We start from the raw sequence: 19,661 nt of genomic DNA, 5'->3' as shown, positions 1-19,661 counted from the left end.
GCTTCTCTCAATTTGGTGGGACAGTGCGGGTGTCATTTTCCGAGAGCTTCTTCCAAACTTTGTTACAATCAACGCTGGCATGTACTCTATTTAACTGAATAAGGTAGTCCATGCTCATCGATTACATCACCCTAAGAAGATTAAAATTGTTTCTGCTCTATGACAACGCATGACCGCATAAAACTTTGAAGATCCGCCAGAAGCTCCAGACAATCGGAATCCAAATTTTGACTTACCTAACGTATTCACCGGGCTTGGCTCCTACTGACTAACATTTGTTCCGTTCTCTCCACAATTGCCCTACCGGACAGAAGTTTCATGATCGAAGGGTCGTCGAAACGTGGTTGGACGACTTCTTTGCCTCCTAATCTCAGGAGTTCTATGCGGAAAGTATTGCTCAACTTCCGTTGTGTTGGCAAGAAGTCAGAGACACTAATGGTAAATATATTACCGGTTGAATCTTGTTAGGTTTGAATAAATATTCTTTCCAAAAAAAATTCAAAATGTTGCAAAGACTTTTTGCTCAACCTAATAAATAAATATTAATTAAATAAATAAATAAATATTAATTAAATAAATCATCATTTACTATATATAAAGCGCTTATTCTGTGTGTCCATAGTTTGTAGTCTATGTAGTCTTTGTAGTCTGTGAAGTTTTGGCTTCTGGAGGGATAGTGAGTTAGGGTTAGTGTAGGGATATAGTAGGGGTACTGTAGTGGTACAATAGTGGTACGGTAGGAATACTGTAGGGTTACGGTAGTTTCATAAAAAACTAATTTTCAGCCCCAGAAGTCGGGGGCCGCGCCGAAGGTGCGGTCCACGGCTGGTAAATATTAATTAAATAAATAAAAATTAATTAAATAAATAAAAATTAATTAAATAAATAAATATTTATTAAATAAATAAATAAATATTTATTAAATAAATAAAAAAATATTAATTAAATAAATAAATATTAATTAAATAAAAAAATATTAATTAAATAAATAAATATTAAATAAATAAATAAATATTAAATAAATAAATAAATATTAATTACTTAAATAAATATTAATTAAATAAATAAATATTAAATAAATAAATAAATATTAATTACTTAAATAAATATTAATTAAATAAATAAATAAATATTAATTAAATAAATAAATATTAATTAAATAAATAAATATTAATTAAGTAAATAAATAAATATTAATTAAATAAATAAATATTAATTGAATAAATAAATATTAATTAAATAAATAAATAAATATTAATTAAATAAATAAATATTAATTAAATGAATAAATACTAATTAAATAAATAAATACATATTAATTAAATAAATAAATATTAATTAAATAAATAAATATTAATTAAATAAAAAAATATTAATTAAATGAAAAAATATTAATTAAATAAATAATAAATTTTATTTAAATACATAAATAAATATTAGTTAAATAAATAAATATTAATTAAATAAATAAAAAAACATTTAATTAAATAAATAAATATTATTTAAATAAATATATATTAATTAAATAAATAAATATTAATTAAATAAATATTAATTAATTAAATAAATAAATATTAATTAAATAAATAAATAAATATTAATTAAATAAATAAATATTAATCAAATAAATAAATAAATATTAATTAAATAAATAAATAAATATTAATTAAATCAATAAATAAATATTAATTAAATAAATAAATATTAATTAAACAAATAAATATTAATTAAATGAATAAACATTAATTAAATAAATAAATACATATTAGTTAAATAAATAAATATTAATTAAATAAATAAATATTAATTAAATAAATAAATAAATATCTTACTTTACTTACTTAGGATACTTAGACGATCCGTTCTTCAGGAATTCGTGGTATTCCTGCGGATCACAGCAAGCCATTCTTTTCGGTCCTTGGCTATAGTGGACCAGGGGGTGATGACTTCTCCGTCTGCGTCACGAGTGGTGATCTCCTTTTGCAGCGAATCAGTCCATCGCATCGGCGGCCTTCCAACAGGCCTTTTCCATCCATATGGGCGCCATTCTGTCATCAACGTGATCCATCTTCCGTCTCTTCTTCTCGCAACATGTCCAGCCCATCCTAGCTTCCTCTTTTTCACGAAGTTGAGCGGATCTCTTACTTGAGACATCACTCGGATGTCTTCTCGATGGAGATCTCGCTCTCGTTGTTGGGTGAGTGTTATCCCAACAAGCCGTCTTTCTAGGGAGGCATGTGTGATTCGTACTCGTTCGGATAGAGCTTTGGTGAATGTCCAGGCTTCTGAACCGTAGGTGAGCGCTGGAAGGACAATTGAGTCGAACAGATTCGCACGAATCTTCTTGTCGGTGATGGAGTCGGTGGCATTCTTGATTCCATTGAATGCAGCCCAGGCTGCTCGACGTCTTCGGTGGATTTCCGGCATCAAGTTGTTTTGGGCGTTGATTTGACGACCGAGGTAGATGTACTCGTCGACGTCGTCGAGCTGGGTGGTGGGGGAAGGGCTACCGAAGTAGACTTTACTGGGGTCAGCGAATCGGTTTCGCAAGACTTTCGTCTTCCCAGTATTGATCTCGAGACCTACTTCAGAGCATTTTTGTACGAGTTCTTGGAGCATTTTGCTGGCAGTATTCGGATGATTGGCGATAAGCACAATATCGTCAGCAAATCTGAGGTTCGTTAGATTTCTGCCATTCACTCTCATTCCAGGGATCGTATCGTAATCCTCAGCTTCTCCTTTCAATTCAATCCAGGAAAGCTTTCGGAAAACGTGTTCGAGGCAAGCGGAGAAGAGATTCGGAGAGATGGGGTCTCCTTGTCGAACTCCTTTGGTCACTGGTACTGTGACTGGCCTGTGAAATGGGGCAAAATTTGTGGTACAATTTTTATAACACTCTTTCAGTAGATCAATATAGGCTCCATCTGCACCTTGCTCGTCGAGACTTTTCCAGATTGCCTGGTGTTCAACACTGTCAAATGCCTTCTTGAAATCTATGAAGACAAGTGTCAGTGGGATCTGGTATTCCCTGCCGACTTCAAGAAGTCTTTGGAGCGAGTGGATGTGATCGATCGTAGAGAAAGATCGTCGGAATCCGGCCTGCTCGACAGGTTGAGCCTCATCAAGGGATCTTCGCATTCTATTCAGCAAACACTTGGTGAATACTTTGTAGAGTACGGGTAGTAGGCAGATGGGCCTGTAGTTTTCCAAATTCTCACGGTCACCTTTCTTGAAGATGAGAGTGGTTTTGGAGGTTTTCCAGGGTTTCGGTACATTTCTGCTGTGGAGGTACCTGTTGAATCGATCCGTTATCAGGTCAATGACGTTATCGTGGCAAGATTTCAAGAAATCTGCACTGATTTTGTCTTGGCCTGCAGTTTTACCATTCGGGAAGGAACGGAGAACATGACGAATTTCTTCCGGGAGAAACGGCGGTGGAGTTGCCGTGGCGGGTATTGAAGATGTTTGAGAGTTGCTCACAGCGCTTTTGAAGAGCTCCGTGTAGAACTTCTCAATCTCCTGCTCCATTTTCACCCTGGAAGTGATTCTTTCACCAGTAGAGGTTGATTTGAGGCATGGGATAGCTGACTTATATTCGTTGATGTCCCTAGCAACTCTTTTCAAACTCTTTTTCTGGTTCGCAGCAGATAGAAGGCGAGTACTGGCAAAAGCTTCATGGTCTTTCTGGACTGCTTCACGACATTTGTCTGAAATAGATTTGAATTGAGGATCATTTCTATCCATAAAACGTCTTTTGTTCAGCAGTTTTCGGGTTTCCTCCGAAAGTCTGTTGGATGAGTGGTTGGCCGGTCGAACGATAGCTTGGTCTTGGAGTTCTTTTAGTGACTGAATCAGATTATCATAGTCGATATCTAAATCAGGATCACTCTGAACCGTGACTGTCGCTGAGATTGCATAAGCAATCGCCGGGTCCAACACTCTTTTCGGAGGTTTTCTCCGTCTGACCTGCTCCAACTTTGCTAGGCAATTGTTGAAGTGGAGGTTACAGCGGAGTAACCTATGGTCGCTACCATTTGTGAAAGAGGGGAGTACAGTGGTATCTGTGACAAACTTTCCATTGGCCAGAATGTGGTCAATTTCGTGTCTGTGATTCCCGTCGGGACTGACGAAAGTCCACCGTTTGTGCATAGGCTTTTTGAACGTAGAGTTCGTGTGCCACAGACGGTTGGTTTCACAAAATGTTGCGAGAAGCTCTCCAGTATCATTTCTTGGTTCCATGGCATGGGGGCCAATGTACCTTTCGTTGTTTTGTCTGCATCCCATTCGAGCGTTGAAGTCGCCGATAACAAGTTTATACTTGCTTCGGGACTCTCTGAAGACGTCTTCAACACTGTCGTAGAAGTCGCAGATTTCCTCAAGGTCTGAGTCCGCAGTTGGAGCATAGACTTGAATCACCGTGCAGTTGAATTTTCGGCTCACTTTGAAGGTGAGTAAGCCGATGCGGTGACTGAGAAATCGTACTTCTACGATTTTGGGAAGGAGGGTGCTTCGAACTATGAAGCCGACCCCTCCGGATACAGAACTTTCATTCCGTTTGCCTAAGAAGACGCCGGTACCGTCCTGATGTATCAAGTGTGCTTCGGCTGCTCGTTTGGTTTCACACAATCCGATGACGTCGAATTGGATCCGCCTCGTCTCTTCTAGCAGCTCAGCAAGTCGATCATCCGAAGACAAGGACCTGCAGTTGAAGGTGCACACGCGATAGTCAGTTCTTCTTGTTTTGTCCCGCGGCTTCTTAATTTCCAAGTCCGATTGACAGATGGTTTGGACTCCGAGATTAGATCGCCTCTTCCGACGTGCTCCAGGAACTGTCTTTCCCTTTGCAGAGGCCGGATGCGGAGGACTGAGGCAGGATGGGTTGCTGTTTAGAGCAAAAGTTGTGTCTCTAGATACTCTATAATGGCCTGCTAAGCCAATCTAGAGCCGCCCGGACAGAGAGTATTCGACACTACCTCTGGCCTGCGTGAGACGGTGTACTTCTTGGCCAGATAATTTGCACTTGGTTGCAAACCAAGCCACTCTCGATGTGACGAAATCATCGAGTTTGTTGAAGTGGTTATCTGTTGATCCCTTTCGCCACGAAGAGGCTTAGTACAGAAAGAGCATCATTTACTATATATAAAGCGCTTATTCTGTGTGTCCATAGTTTGTAGTCTATGTAGTCTTTGTAGTCTGTGAAGTTTTGGCTTCTGGAGGGATAGTGAGTTAGGGTTAGTGTAGGGACATAGTAGGGGTACTGTAGTGGTATAATAGTGGTACGGTAGGAATACTGTAGGGTTACGGTAGTTTCATAAAAAATTAATTTTCAGCCCCAGAAGTCGGGGGCCGCGCCGAAGGTGCGGTCCACGGCTGGTAAATATTAATTAAATAAATAAAAATTAATTAAATAAATAAAAATTAATTAAATAAATAAAAATTAATTAAATAAATAAAAATTAATTGAATAAATAAATATTAATTAAATAAATAAATATTTATTAAATAAATAAATAAATATTAATTAAATAAATAAATAAATATTAATTAAATAAATAAATATTAATTAAATAAATAAATATTAAATAAATAAATAAATATTAAATAAATAAATAAATATTAATTACTTAAATAAATATTAATTAAATAAATAAATAAATATTAATTAAATAAATAAATATTAATTAAATAAATGAATATTAATTAAGTAAATAAATAAATATTAATTAAATAAATAAATATTAATTGAATAAATAAATATTAATGAAATAAATAAATAAATATTAATTAAATACATAAATAAATATTAGTTAAATAAATAAATATTAATTAAATAAATAAATATTAATTAAATAAATAAATAAATATTAATTAAATAAATAAATATTAATTAGGTAAATAAATAAATATTAATTAAATAAATAAATATTAATTAAGTAAATAAATATTAATTAAATAAATAAATAAATATAAATTAAATAAATAAATATTAATTAAATAAATAAATATTAATTAAATAAATAAATATCATTACCTATATATAAAAAAATAGTGTCCGTTTGTTAAGAAGTGACGTCATAGCTTACAAAGGCAAGGCGTTTTCGGCTGTTGGAGGGATATTAGTTTGGGGTTAGTAGGGGGATATGGGCGGGGTACTGTAGGAGTACGGTAGGATTACTGTAGTTTGGGAAAAATGGTGTTTTTGTCTTTTGAAGAGATGTAGGTTTGGAGTTATTAGTGGGATATGGTCGGAGTACTGTAGGAGTACTGTAGAGGTACTGTAGGAGTACTGTAGTATTACTGTAGTTTAGGATAAATTGAGTTTTTGTCTTTTGAAGAGATATAGGTTTGGAGTTATTAGTGGGATATGGTCGGGGTACTGTAGGAGTACTGTAGGAGTACGGTAGGATTACTGTAGTTTATGAAAAATTGTGTTTTTGTCTTTTGAAGAGATATAGGTTTGGGGTTAGTAGTGGGACATGGTCGGGGTACTGTAGTAGTACTGTAGGAGCACTGTAGGATTACTGTAGGATTACTGTAGTTTGGGAAAAATTGACTTTCCGTCTTTGGAAGGGAAATTGGAAACTTCGGGAAAATTCTGAAATGTTCCAGAACTTTCTAGAAAAATCGAGAAAATTCTGGAATGTTCCAGAACTTTCTAGAAAAATCGAGAAAATTCTGGAACGTTCCAGGACTTTCTAGAAAAATCGAGAAAATTCTGGAATGTTCCAGAACTTTCTAGAAAAATCGAGAAAATTCTGGAATGTTCCAGAACTTTCTAGAAAAATCGAGAAAATTCTGGAACGTTCCAAAACTTTCTAGAAAAATCGAGAAAATTCTGGAGTGTTCCAGAACTTTCTAGAAAAATCGAGAAAATTCTGGAATGTTCCAGAACTTTCTAGAAAAATCGAGAAAATTCTGGAATGTTCCAGAACTTTCTAGAAAAATCGAGAAAATTCTGGAACGTTCCAGGACTTTCTAGAAAAATCGAGAAAATTCTGGAATGTTCCAGAACTTTCTAGAAAAATCGAGAAAATTCTGGAATGTTCCAGAACTTTCTAGAAAAATCGAGAAAATTCTGGAACGTTCCAAAACTTTCTAGAAAAATCGAGAAAATTCTGGAGTGTTCCAGAACTTTCTAGAAAAATCGAGAAAATTCTGGAATGTTCCAGAACTTTCTAGAAAAATCGAGAAAATTCTGGAATGTTCCAGAACTTTCTAGAAAAATCGAGAAAATTCTGGAATGTTCCAGAACTTTCTAGAAAAATCGAGAAAATTCAGGAAAGTTCCAGGACTTTCTAGAAAAATCGAGAAAATTCTGGAAGTGTATGTGTGTCAATACTTTTAATGGTGCCAGTCGTTGGCCGCGCCGTAGGCGCGGTCAGCGGCTGGTGATTATATATGGTTTTTAAATTTATGCAAACCTCAAGTTGTTTTTCGGAGAATTCGAATTCTGCAGACGGGGAAACGTTTTTCCTGATGATGGTGGTGGCGATAAACTTGATCCACATGATGTTCGATTTACTTGAAAACAATTGCCAATTTCTCCTGACGGTTTAACTGTTTATCGCTTTTTGATTTTAACATTACTCACTTGCAGTTGCTTCTCATCTCTCGATAGACATCGAATTGCGAGTCGCCGAACCCTTCAAACATTGCTCCGTCTTTCTCCATGTCCTCGTAAATGATTTGAGTGCCTGAAGAAAAAAACAATTTAGTTCAGGAAATTGATAATTTTTCGAAATCCAGACAAACCTGTATCTATCCGGCTTCGAAATTCAACTCTCCCACACCTGTTTTTTTATAAGAACATTGCCGAGGTGGAGGTCACGATGTTCAAACTGCATTTCCTTTTCGGCAATTGCTAGAGAGAAGAGAAGTTGTTGAATAATTGAGCAGAATTGACCAATATTGTCCATTTCGAACTTTTCGAGAGGAGTTCCACCGTTTGACATAATCAAAAGCAGGTATAATTGATTTTTCTTGAATTTTGACGGACGGATGTTCCCAGATTGTTCTTCCACTCGAAACTTGTCCCAAGCTTTCAATAATGATGTTGGGTACTTTCCAACAACAACCTTTGTCATAACCAATTTCACAAAGTTTTCCGTGACGTTAGGGCGGTTTTTAGTACTCAACGCAGACAGCAATTTTAAGACAATCAATTCTGCCAGCACTGCTTCTGTTCGTTGAACGTATTCATCGCAATCCTTTCCAATTGGTCCATCTCTTAACGGGAGCACTTTCACGACGACCGATACATTTTTGAACGTTGTTGAGAATGCTTCAGCGAAGCAACCTTCTCCAACTTTAGCCACGTTTGCGTAATCGAAAGATCCTTTTTGCAATGAGGACCATTTTTCAGGTTTGGTTTGACCGCAGTTGTTGAGCAGTTGTTCAAGTGCTGGTTCATCTGAAAAAGTAAGATTATATTGATTCAAAATTCAAAGTTGCACGCGAGCGGTATCTGTAGACACTTTGTTAAGCGTATCATCAGACGAGGATTTCAAACAAAAAATTTAATTTTAAACTAAAATCTCCAGAACATTTTGCATGAAGTTATTTTCAAGATAAATTCATAAATTACAAAAAGATCACTGATTTTAACAAATAATGTCACAAAATGATGAGGTGCAATTGGGCGGTCGTTTTTTCAACTTTTTTAAACCTCATTTCTATATTTTTTAAGCCATCGTCATGCAAAAATTCTAAGTTAGAGGAGACACTACAGAAGTTGTGAGCACTTTACTACAGTGCCGGCCAATATTCTATTCGTTTTCTGGTTTTCGATGATTTGCTTGAGTTGTATAATTTCCACAAATTTTTCTACATGGCACTCATCTTGGGGGTTACTATCATGAAAACTGTTCGACGTGGCACTTAACCGTGGTGAATGTGGTGATCTTGGTGACCGTGGTGACCGGGGTGAGCGATGTTTCTAAATTAATGAAATTATTAGATTTTATGCAATAGATTTCAAATATTGTACTCACTTTCTTTTGAAAATAACTATTTTTTTCTCTTGCCTTTTTGATCAAGTTTATAAGCATCTTCCTTTTGTTTGTAAACGACATCTGAAAATACTTGATTGGCAATTGCTGAATGTGATTTTTACACAAAATTGATATAACCATGTGTAAACTATCTTACATATAACAAACATTTGAGTTTAAAACTTGAATCTCGAGAGTTAATTAAAAAAACTCAAAAATTCTCCGAAAAATTATTTTTTTTTCTATTATGATTCGAGTGTGGCGTACTAAATTGAAGTGTTTTGCATGTGATAAATTAGTTTACACTCGGTTGCATTATTTATCGATTATAAATAACGCAAAAGAATGAAAAGTGAAAACCGGAAAAAAAACTACTAAAATGGACCACTGAATTTGGATAAGTGAGAGAGGAGGAGAGGCAGAGAAAGAAAGCGCAGCAATCGTGTGTGGAGAGACAGAGAGCGGGCACTCGAGCGCGCCAAAGGGCCAACAGTTCGAATGTGGGAAGAAAACAACACAAACAATATTGATTATTTTTTGTGAACAACTATTGGATCTTAGTTTTTTCTAATTCTGGCAACAATAAGAAATTTTGAGTACTAATAAGTTTGTGGCAAATTGTGGAGTGTGCAGGAGTTGTTTCAAACTACACAAGACCATCGAGTTGTGCAAAATTGTAGCAAGAATCCTTAATTTCTATGCAATAATCCCTAGGAGTTTCACTTTACGCAAAAGTTTCACTTTGATTGCTTTCAGTATACAGCCTCCCTGTATGTAATTAACTTCAACCTTTCTTACAAAATAGGTCTTTTTATCAAGACTAAAATTTTGACTGAAATATTTGGTGTCTGAAAACGAACTAGCAAAACATTTTCGTTAGGTTTTCAATTTTGAACTCTAAATGGGTTCGAGAATCTTCACACAAACTGGGAAATTTTAATTTTTTTTTAAATTTTCTCAATTTGACGTTTGATCGCAATATGTTTACTCAAAAAACTTTTTTTGTTTTTTTCTTGAAACTTATCAAATCATGAAAAGTATATTCAGTTTGCTATTTTCCATCTAAGGTTATGCTAATCAGGAAGCCGCACTTTCCAAAATAGATCATTAAGTCGGATGGATGGATGGATATGTCAGTTTCTTTGAGATCCGGATGATTGTGATTGCTTCTTGAGTCTCGGGAATCATCATATATTCCGGTCGATACACCATAAACACAATGGTAGTGGATTTATAGCCTCTCGAAATAGACTCAAGAGTTAGTTTATTTGAATAATATATACAAACAAAGTGATAATAGGAAAAATGAGGTGTATTAGCTGCTGCTGGATTTTGAGAGTGTGGGGACAATAACTGTGAAGAAGACAGTTTCTTGTACCAAGAGGGATGTAGAGCCCTATAGAAAACATTAAATGTGTATATTAAATTCTTGATACAGTTTTTGTACAGACTGGTTCTGGAAGTGAGGAGAGCGTAACTGTCTATTCAAAATTTGGCTTTGATTAATAGACTGAAATATGCTGCTCTAGTAGCTTAACTCAATTATGTCTACTTAATTGTATTAGGAGTATCTACAAAGTTGGCCAGAAAGGTTCAGCAGATACTCCAAGCTAAATCCGATGAATCGAACTCGGCATTGCATTTGTCTCTAGTTTCTTGCCCAAGTTTGGCCCGAAAAATATTAACTTGGATCAGAAGTTGGCTAAACTTGGGCAAAGGTTGGGCAAGATTCTGGCAAAACTTCGATTCAGGCTGCATCAAAGTTTCACCCAAGTTTCACACAACTCTTGCCAAACGTTGGTCCAAACTTTTCTTGTTTCGTTTCAATAAAAGTTTGGCAAGACTTAAGTGTAACTTGACTTGTTTTTTTTTAAACTCATCGAAAATTTTGTGAAAATCATCAAGACTATGAAAAATGGCACCAAGTAAAAAACAAAAAAGTATTGCTCGCTGGCGGGATTGAACCCCGGTACCAAGCAAAACTTGCCAGCCAGCTTTTTGTCAGCTTCGGCGATCGATTTCATACATTCAATTAGTCACTCACATCATTGGGGGGGTGCATAGCTCAGTGCCTATGCGCGCTGCTTGCAATCACAAGGTCACAAGTTCGACCCCCACCCCCTAGGTCCTTCCAGCCTTAAATGGGAATTCAGTGTTCGTTCCACTGTCTTATCGAATTGTGAAAAGTATTAAAAATAACCAGGCTCAGACCTGAAGAAAAAAAAACCAACAAAAAAAAAATTTTGGCCACGTGGGTTTTTGCAGTAATTTTGTAGACATTTCTAATGATCACAAGTCGCGGTAATACTGGAACTTGAACTATTCTACAAATTGTTCCGTGTTCCCTACTGTGAGCATAACTGCTGTTGAATTTCTATATTGTCCTGTTGAAGCTCCTGAAAAGTCAAAGAAATAAGTGCCACTGGCTTGATGTTGTTTTTTATATTTTTTTCATATTATTTCAATAAATTTCTATGAATAATGTCGGAGGAACCTGCCCAACTGTCTCATTTTGCAGAACTGCATGTCGGAAATTGGCGCGCACCTGTGGTGGGGGACGCGTTGCACAGTGGCCGGCGAGAGAGCGTAGACGCAGGCAGAAAAAAATGTTCATCCTCTTTTCTGCAGACAAAACAACTACCTCTTTTTGTGTTTTATCATATTGATTTTATTTGTTCCCCCAGAGATTTCTCATTTTTTCTATAAATTTCTTTTAAATTATTTATAATTTTTAGTAGAATATGTTGTATTAAACGCGAGCAAACAAAAATATTCTATTTTTACTCGTTTAGAACGTTAAAAGTGAGCTTTAATTGTTTATTTCGCATTATTTTAAAGACAATTCTATATCGGCAAAAGATTGCCGCATATTTCCCTCAGAAGTTTCCTTTTTTGCTTTTCTTCGCTATTACCTTTTCTCTTCCTCTGTTCTATCAAAGTATTACAATTCTGAAATTCCAGAAACCCCATAGCTCAAAGGACAATGAACGCATCTGAAAACGTAACTCCACCGGAATATTGAGCGGAGTTGAGCACGGAGCAACGATGGGCTCCTGATCCATTCTTCGTAAAAGCACCGTTTAACCCAGAGGGGTTCTCTTCTGGGGACAATATGAAAATGATGCCAAAATTAAAAACATACTCGGGACAGTGGGAAGAGATATTAAGAGAGCGTGAGCAACGATATGCTCATGGAATTGACGAAGAGCAGCTTCTCGCACTACAAGAACGTACTCCACCACATGGGAACTTGTCAGCTGCTGGAATTATGAGAGTACAACGAGACGCTGCTGCTAAGCGTGGAGTTCCGATGCGGCCGGATTATGGTGTTCTGAAACAACGTCTGAGGGAAATCTACCCCGTCTACGAAACGGTTCTGCGAAATGGCTCCGAATACAGAGAATGCTAGGTGTTTTAGAACAAATGTTCATCACAGAGCAATCGAGGGTTTGAGATGCTTTACATAACCTTCGTATTAGTTGCCGCACCGTACCTTGTCTCGCGTCTTTTTCAGCGCAGTTCTTCAACTTTCAAAAAAACGTTTAGCAATAAGTAAATAACAGGAATGTAGTGCGGAGAATGGCAATTTAAACATTTTCTAAACATTCAAAATCTGTGGAAAACGTCGGGGATCTGTGCTAGAAAGGGCGGTGTATGTTTTAATATTTTTGCTCGAACCTCAAAAAGAAAGCCGAGCCGATATGTCCTTATTGCTAGCTCTGAGCTTAATAAACGTGTATTGCTGAGCATTTCACAGTTGACCGTTTAAAATGTCAGATGCACCATGACAACTTTAACTTAATTATTTATTTTTTCAGCATTGACCGACGATTTCTTCCAAATCCATTTGCAACACCGCCACGGATGCCTTCGTTTGATGCAATGTCACCGGATAGCCCACCAAGAAAGAGATCTGCTGTGAGAATATCCAAATCTCTTGATGCTGGCTCATGAGTGATTTTTGAATATCGATTAATCTAACACGGTTGTACGTATATTTCACTGAAATGCCATTTATGCTTTCCAATTTAAAAATGCTATAAGTACCAGGGCTGTGCGGCAACCAAAATTTTTGGCAAGCGGCAAGTGCCAAAATTGCCGAACCTTAAAAATTTCGGCAACCGGCAAAAGGCAACCAGGTTCAAAAGTTTGTTTTTTGTTGAATTTATATTTTTGAGCGTTTTGGAAAAAAGTATGGTCGTTTTTTTCGTTCACAGTGTGGAATTTTAGCATTTTTCAGGCTCCCTGAATGCTTTTTTCTGATCTACAAAATGTTTCACATTGATATCAGAAATTGCCGAAATTGCCGAACCCTAAAAACTTCGGCAAACCGCCCTTTTTGTTTGCCAAAACTTCGGCAACTTTTTGGCAACCGGCAACCTGGTTGCCGTTTGCCGCACAGCCCTGATGAGTCCTCAATAAACTTTATTTCTAGCTAGAAAAATACAGTTGGTTAGGAGCAAAAATTTTAGGATCGAAAAAGCCAATGGTCCAGCGGATAATTCTTCGATTGAAGCACATGTGAGAGCAGCAGCCGAACGCAGATCCGTCTCACCTTGTGGGTAGTTTTATTTGAAAGAAAACCTTCTCGAGTCACGTTTATGCATCACAAGGCTGTTTCCATACGGAAAGACCATTAAAATGTGTTTTTTTTTTGCAAGTGTTGTGAGCTAATTAGAAATGGTTTTTGTAGCGTGATGAGGGAAGGTAGCAGTAGATAGTATAAACGGAAGATAATGGTACCTCATTATCTGTTTATGATTGTTAAATATAGTGTTTTAATACATGTATTTATTAATTAAATAGGCCGGATGGAGAGAGAGGATATAGGTCGCCTCTCACTCGCCAGCTGATGTATAGAATGAATATATTGAAGGGGTAGAACACTAAGAGGGCAGGCCAGATGAGTGACCTCTATTACACAAAGACAGATGGGAAATGCGATAATAATAGAGGGATAGTAAACAATAGAACTGAACTATACGTTCACAATAGCATAGTCCGAAGAAATCTTTTCACTGAGACTAAATAATTAAATAACTAAATAATTTTATTTTCAGGCGGCTACTTCCAAAAGCTTTCGGGACTTCTTGATCGTCAGTGGTTCGAGAACTTTGAGTGGAGAGATGCTCCGGAGCTGTTTGGTCAGATGAAAAGCCGAGCTTTAGCATTTGTGAACAGTCGTATCTTGGCTTGGGGACTCGATTCACTTGTTCACTCGAAAAAGACGTCTCGATATGAGGAATATTGTCGATGGAAGGAGTTGATCGAGCATGATGATGTTCATGCGATAAAAGATGGCGCATGGTTTAGTCCATTGATGAAATACGAGAGAAAGCTGAGAGAAAGAGAGGATGAACTATTTGCCAGTTTCATTCATTGAAATATCTACATTGTGTTTGTCAGTTATGAATCCAATTTTTAAGTGAATAATTCAACCCAAGTGGACAAACCGACGATTTTCCGTATGTACATATTTATTTTGGAAGGTATTGATTTTCGGTTTCCAATCTTTGAAATTGCTTTATTTCGTGTTATTTTTCAATGTTTATTCCATGTTCAGAGAATGAAAAGTTTCACTTTATTAGCTGTTTAATCCATCGCCAACTGTTTGCTGAAGATAATGTTTTTTGGAGTTTGATGACTGGATATTTGACGAAAAAAAATTATTCCAGATTTGAGAATAGTAGCAATTGATAAACGTTTACCACCAAGCAGTGTACAGGGTGGCCCATAATTATGGACCACCCTGTATGTTAGGAAATGCCAAAAGAATCTCTACCAATATGAATTTTAATTTTAAACTGCTTGAAAAAAAAACCGAACTGCGCTGGAGTTTTATCAATTTTTATATTTTTCTTTCAAGTTTTGTGCTTTACATATATATTCCCAGAAGCTTTTTTACCACTTCAGCAACGCGATGACTGTTCATATTTTTGATTGAAGCCCCAGGTTTTTAACAGCAAACAATTTTGAATTTTTTTGCGCAACAAAACTCAGCTCAAAATTCTGCTCCTAGAAATATATGGGTTATCCACTTTAATTGCACTCTTTTAATGCACAACTTGCACTATTCTACGCCGCTGGCGCGTTGCCATGGCGACATACCAACACCAGTGATTTTAACTTACCGCCCATTTTTAAAAAATCATTTTGTTTAATAATTTTCTGTGGCATTATTCATAATACTTTTGTAGATTCTGCATATTTTTCAAACTTTCACTGAAGTCTTTTTGAAACATGATCAATCCGGATGGCCAATTGGAAAGGTCACTCTACTCGTATATATACAAAACTTACAAAACGCACTAGAAACTCAACAGAAAAACATCTAATGAGATTGAAATGATAAACTCGCGACGTGAATAGTCAACTTTAACAGAATTTATTAAAAAAGTTGCAAACTTTTCTTTTCAAACACTTATTTATGATTAATTCACGCCTTGATGATTTTTAAAAAGTTTTCGATGAGTTTTCAGCAGTTTCATGTTTTCCTATCATGCTCAGAAGACTTGTGATTCAAGCTCATTTTAGTGAAAAACTATAATTTGCTAAATTCAGCTGCAATTTGGAATTTTGCCAATTGTTCCATGGTCATTATGGCTTTTTCTCAATTTTCGATGAGTTTTCAGCATTTTTATGCGCACATATTATGGTTAGAAGAATTTAGGTTCGAAAGTTACCGCGATTCGGCGCAGACGCATTATGCGCCACCCTGATGAGCTTTGACCTTTCGATACTTAATTGCTTATTGGTCGCGGTGTTAAAATGGGCCTGTGGTGTAGTGGTTAACACACTGGTCTTGTGAGTCGGATTTCATCTCCCGGCTTCAAGTTCAAAGCCAGAGACGTCGGTTCGAATCCTTCCGGGTCCAATTTTTGTTTTGTTTTTTTTTGTTTTGAAAAATAAACTTCTTAATACAAGCATTTAGAACTATTTGGTGTATTGGTTAAGCTGTGTTCTGCACATAAGACCTGGGTTCGATCCCCCCAGAGTGCGATATTTTTTATTGTTTACTTGGTGCCATTTTTAATAGTCTTGATGATTTTTGACATGCGACATACATAGGTCTCGCCTCCCCTAGGTGCAACACGGTAAGTTTTGTGTTCGAAGCACCCAGAAGTGTATCTCAAACGACGCGTTTGATAAAAGGAAAAAATAATGCAAACTTTAAGAACTTTCAAATAAAAATCAGTTTTGGACCACTGCGACGTGGAATAATTGGCAAAATTTCAAATTGCAGCTGAATTTAGCAAATTATAGTTTTGCACTAAAATGAGTTTGAACCACAAGTCTTCTGAGCATAATATGAGAGCATGAATATGCTGAAAACTTATCGAAAACTTTTTAAAAATCATCAAGACTATCAAGAAAATCAAGAAAAATGGCATCAAGTAAACAATAAAAAATATCGCACTCTGGGGGGATCGAACCCAGGTCTTATGTGCAGAACACAGCTTGACCAATACACCAAATAGTTATAAATGCTTGTATTAAGAAGTTTATTTTTCAAAACAAAAAAACAAAACAAAAATTGGACCCGGAAGGATTCGAACCGACGTCTCTGGCTTTGAACTTGAAGCCGGGAGATGAAATCCGACTCACAAGACCAGTGTGTTAACCACTACACCACAGGCCCATTTTAACACGGCGACCAATTAGCAATTAAGTATCGAAAGGTCAAAGGCCACCAGGCGTGGCGTGTAATGCTTCGCGCAGAAACACTGTAACTATTGAACCAGAGAAAGTGAATTAATCATAAATAAATGTTTGAAAAGAAGAGTTTGCAACTTTTTTAATAAATTCTGTTAAAGTTGACTATTCACGTCGCGAGTTTATCATTTCAATCTCATTAGATGTTTTTCTGTTGAGTTTCTGGTGCGTTTTGTAAGTTTTGTATATATACGAGTAGAGTGACCTTTCCAATTGGCCATCCGGATTGATCATGTTTCAAAAAGACTTCAGTGAAAGTTTGAAAAATATGCAGAATCTACAAAAGTTCTATGAATAATGCCACAGAAAATTATTAAACAAAATGATTTTTAAAAAATGGGCGGTAAGTTAAAACTGCTTTTTCTGAATCATGTGTGTCTCGGAACGATTGTACAATAGCTAAAAATTGTCAAAAAGTTAATTTTTTCCATCCATAATTTATTTAACAATTTTTAGTATTAAAACAAAAAATTTTCATCAAGGTTTAAAAAAAATTGGTACATTAAAAACGGAGTTTGAGGAGGGGAGTGGGGCAGGATATGAGGGAGAGGGGGACTGTGATTGCTACAAATTTTGGATGTCATTTTGATGTACTATTTTGAGGCGTTAAGCTTGTTAGGTAATTGTGTAGTAGCTATAATTAACATCACCGAAATGAAAAAGATTTTAGGTCAAATCTACGACACAGATATTGTTTTTATATATACTTCAGTTTTTCCAAACAATAAAATCAAAAGAGCGATTGAACAGCAGGAGTGTTGCTACTGTTCCGTTGTTGCTCACGATATCTCTTCCACTTTCACAGTCTAATCGTTCGATTTCATTGCTGAAAATTGAATACGACGTGTGGTATTTATTAGGTAGTAGTCTGGATATATTTTCATATCCCATTGCTTTGCAAAACCTTTTTCAATTCAGTATTAAAAGATGGAAAATGGACTATTGAAAACAAAATTGCTTTAAAAATTTGTTTTAAAAAATCACAAAGCTTTTTTTCCAGATGTCAGAAATTTTACATGGAGTATTTTTGTGAAATACTAAAGGAATTACAAGCCGGATTAAATGTTTGAAAAAAGGCCAAATTATGTGTGACTGAAATCCCTAAGTTCGCCATTTTGTGGTAGTAAAAAATTAAGCACAATAAAAAAATCAAATAACTTACCAATAGATTTTAGGTCGACGTTTCGGATGCCATGTATAGTTTTTAATACCTTTCAGGATTTTTTCATACATAATGGGACTCATTCTGCTGTGCAACCGTAGTCTTCGGAGGTTCGGCAATTTTCCATTTAACCAATACAATACTATGTTGTTTAGATCCAATTCTTTGATTGAATGTACACATAATCTGATCACTTCACAATTCATTGATCTTAAATCTTGTAGTGTGATATTTTTGGCGTGGTAAAATTCTATCTCAGGAACATTGTAGATCTGAAATGAAATATGATTATAAGTAATTGGGATTTTTTGCAACTTCCTTACCAACTCTTTATTTTCGAAAAAGCATTGAATGTTAAGTTTTTGTTTCAACTCAATCATTGTCGTCAACTCGTTCATATTACTGGTTGATAAATTTTCATTTGGACCACCAAAAATTTCCACACATTTGCATTTATTGAACATTGGATGACTTAGTGTTGGCCGATAATCGCCGAATAACTTCTCATGGCTGATCAGTAAATCGAGGTTTTCAACAAAAAAATAATTGGTCAATAGAATTCAAAATTTCGATCAACTGATTCGGTTGGTCGTAGCTCATTGTATTGAATTTTTTAAATTTCGAATAGTCACTGAAAAAATTACAGTTTTATATGGCGATGCATGAGAATTGTTTCAGTAGAGTTTTATTTACTTGGGGTTTATATTAATTGAAGATTAAAAAACGATCTCGACTTAAGTGCTATGCACTGCGGAACTGAGAGTCAGGTACACTGCCTGGTCATCACTACCGACTGAGCAACCCCTCCGGTCTAAAATTTTTGAACTACCGTGAAATGTTAAAACATGGTTAGGTAAAAACTTTTTGAAAGTTTTCAAATGTTTAAGGTCATTCAGACTAAACAAATCACACATGTTTGAGAAAAAACTAGCAGAAAAATCAAAAAATTACCAAAACGTAGAGATGCAAAAGTTGGTAATGCTGATTGAAAAAAGGTTTGGATATCTTAAAGTCAGTAGTTTACCAGACTTAAAAGGATAATACATGTCTTCTGAAGTCTCTATAGCAATCACTTTGCTTGAAAATAAATCACTAGGATTTCGGAATGGTGGTAGATCAACATGGAAAACACGGTTGTCGATAAGAAGTTTGTAGATTTTTCGATTAATTTTTTTTAAATCTACATCTGGTTTCACCAGAATTTTTTGATAGTTCTATTCTGAAAACAATAGACATTTAGATAATTAAAACCTACTTCAACTCACACTTCAGTCAACTTCAATTGATGTATAATATTCCGAAATGCAGGATACGGTAAACCAAGTAGGTGAAAGGGTTGAATCTAAAAAATCAATAAAATTAAACGAAAAACTGTAAAATACATATGTTCTTGCCTTGTTTGACGGGGTCCTGATACCTCGACGTTTAAAAAATCTCAGACAAATAAATGAGGAGAGTTGTGAAATAAAGGAGCTCATACCAAATGGTAACTCAAATATGTAATCGAAAAAAAAAAACACTGAGCAGACTAACGGAGCAGGCGAGCGTCTAAATGGTATAATCGATACATAGAAAGTGGTTATAAATCCTCCAAGTGTGTGACATCATACATTGTGCACAATGTAGCAGTAGCTATAGTAGCAGGAAATTAGTAACATTAGATCTATCCTGTTTGAAAGCATCAATGTCGATGAGTTGTTTTTTAAATTAAAAAACCATCGAGAATAATTTGAAAAATAAAATATGAATAATCTGAAGTCCCAAGGAATACCAAATTTCTACTTGAAGATTCTCAG

General features: G+C 35.5%; 2 protein-coding genes, 3 non-coding genes and 1 pseudogene across 6 annotated transcripts; 2 read left to right on the top strand and 4 right to left on the bottom strand.

Annotated features, from left to right (window-relative positions):
* Positions 1–7,445: 7,445 nt before the first annotated feature.
* Positions 7,446–9,047, bottom strand: Y40A1A.1 (annotated as a pseudogene). Its single transcript has 5 exons — positions 8,991–9,047; positions 8,841–8,935; positions 7,753–8,410; positions 7,592–7,694; positions 7,446–7,545 (listed from the first exon to the last, which is right to left on the bottom strand). Coding segments are annotated over exons 1-5 (1,013 nt in total).
* A 1,993-nt stretch (positions 9,048–11,040) lies between these two features.
* On the top strand, positions 11,041–11,217 carry Y40A1A.6. Its single transcript, NR_164669.1, has one exon. It is a non-coding gene; the product is annotated as an Unclassified non-coding RNA Y40A1A.6 (non-coding RNA).
* Positions 11,218–12,042: 825 nt separating this feature from the next.
* Positions 12,043–12,859, top strand: Y40A1A.3 (DUF5678 domain-containing protein). The gene is made up of 2 exons (NM_001380920.3): positions 12,043–12,363; positions 12,809–12,859. The coding sequence occupies exons 1-2, from the start codon at positions 12,103–12,105 to the stop codon at positions 12,812–12,814; spliced, it is 267 nt and encodes an 88-aa protein (NP_001367882.1). The 5' UTR covers positions 12,043–12,102; the 3' UTR covers positions 12,815–12,859.
* A 545-nt stretch (positions 12,860–13,404) lies between these two features.
* On the bottom strand, positions 13,405–14,334 carry anr-24. Its single transcript, NR_102159.1, has one exon.
* A 2,180-nt stretch (positions 14,335–16,514) lies between these two features.
* Y40A1A.5 lies at positions 16,515–16,628 on the bottom strand. The gene has a single exon (NR_132538.1). It is a non-coding gene; the product is annotated as an Unclassified non-coding RNA Y40A1A.5 (non-coding RNA).
* Positions 16,629–18,310: 1,682 nt separating this feature from the next.
* Positions 18,311–19,343, bottom strand: Y40A1A.2 (F-box domain-containing protein; the record flags this gene model as incomplete). Its single annotated transcript, NM_001380919.1, has 4 exons — positions 18,311–18,496; positions 18,817–19,084; positions 19,131–19,207; positions 19,260–19,343. The coding sequence occupies 3 exons, from the start codon at positions 19,341–19,343 to the stop codon at positions 19,030–19,032; spliced, it is 216 nt and encodes a 71-aa protein (NP_001367881.1). The 3' UTR covers positions 18,311–18,496; positions 18,817–19,029.
* Positions 19,344–19,661: the final 318 nt, after the last annotated feature.

Source organism: Caenorhabditis elegans, chromosome X (assembly GCF_000002985.6).
Source record: "Caenorhabditis elegans chromosome X".
Taxonomy (NCBI): domain Eukaryota; kingdom Metazoa; phylum Nematoda; class Chromadorea; order Rhabditida; family Rhabditidae; genus Caenorhabditis; species Caenorhabditis elegans.
The sequence above is the reverse complement of the archived record's forward strand: the minus strand, read 5'-3'. Positions and strand labels throughout refer to the sequence as shown.

What these genes read in the sequence shown, in the direction of transcription:
- Y40A1A.3 (NM_001380920.3), top strand. Translation starts at nt 12,103, where the DNA reads ATGAAAATGATGCCAAAATTAAAAACATACTCGGGACAGTGGGAAGAG.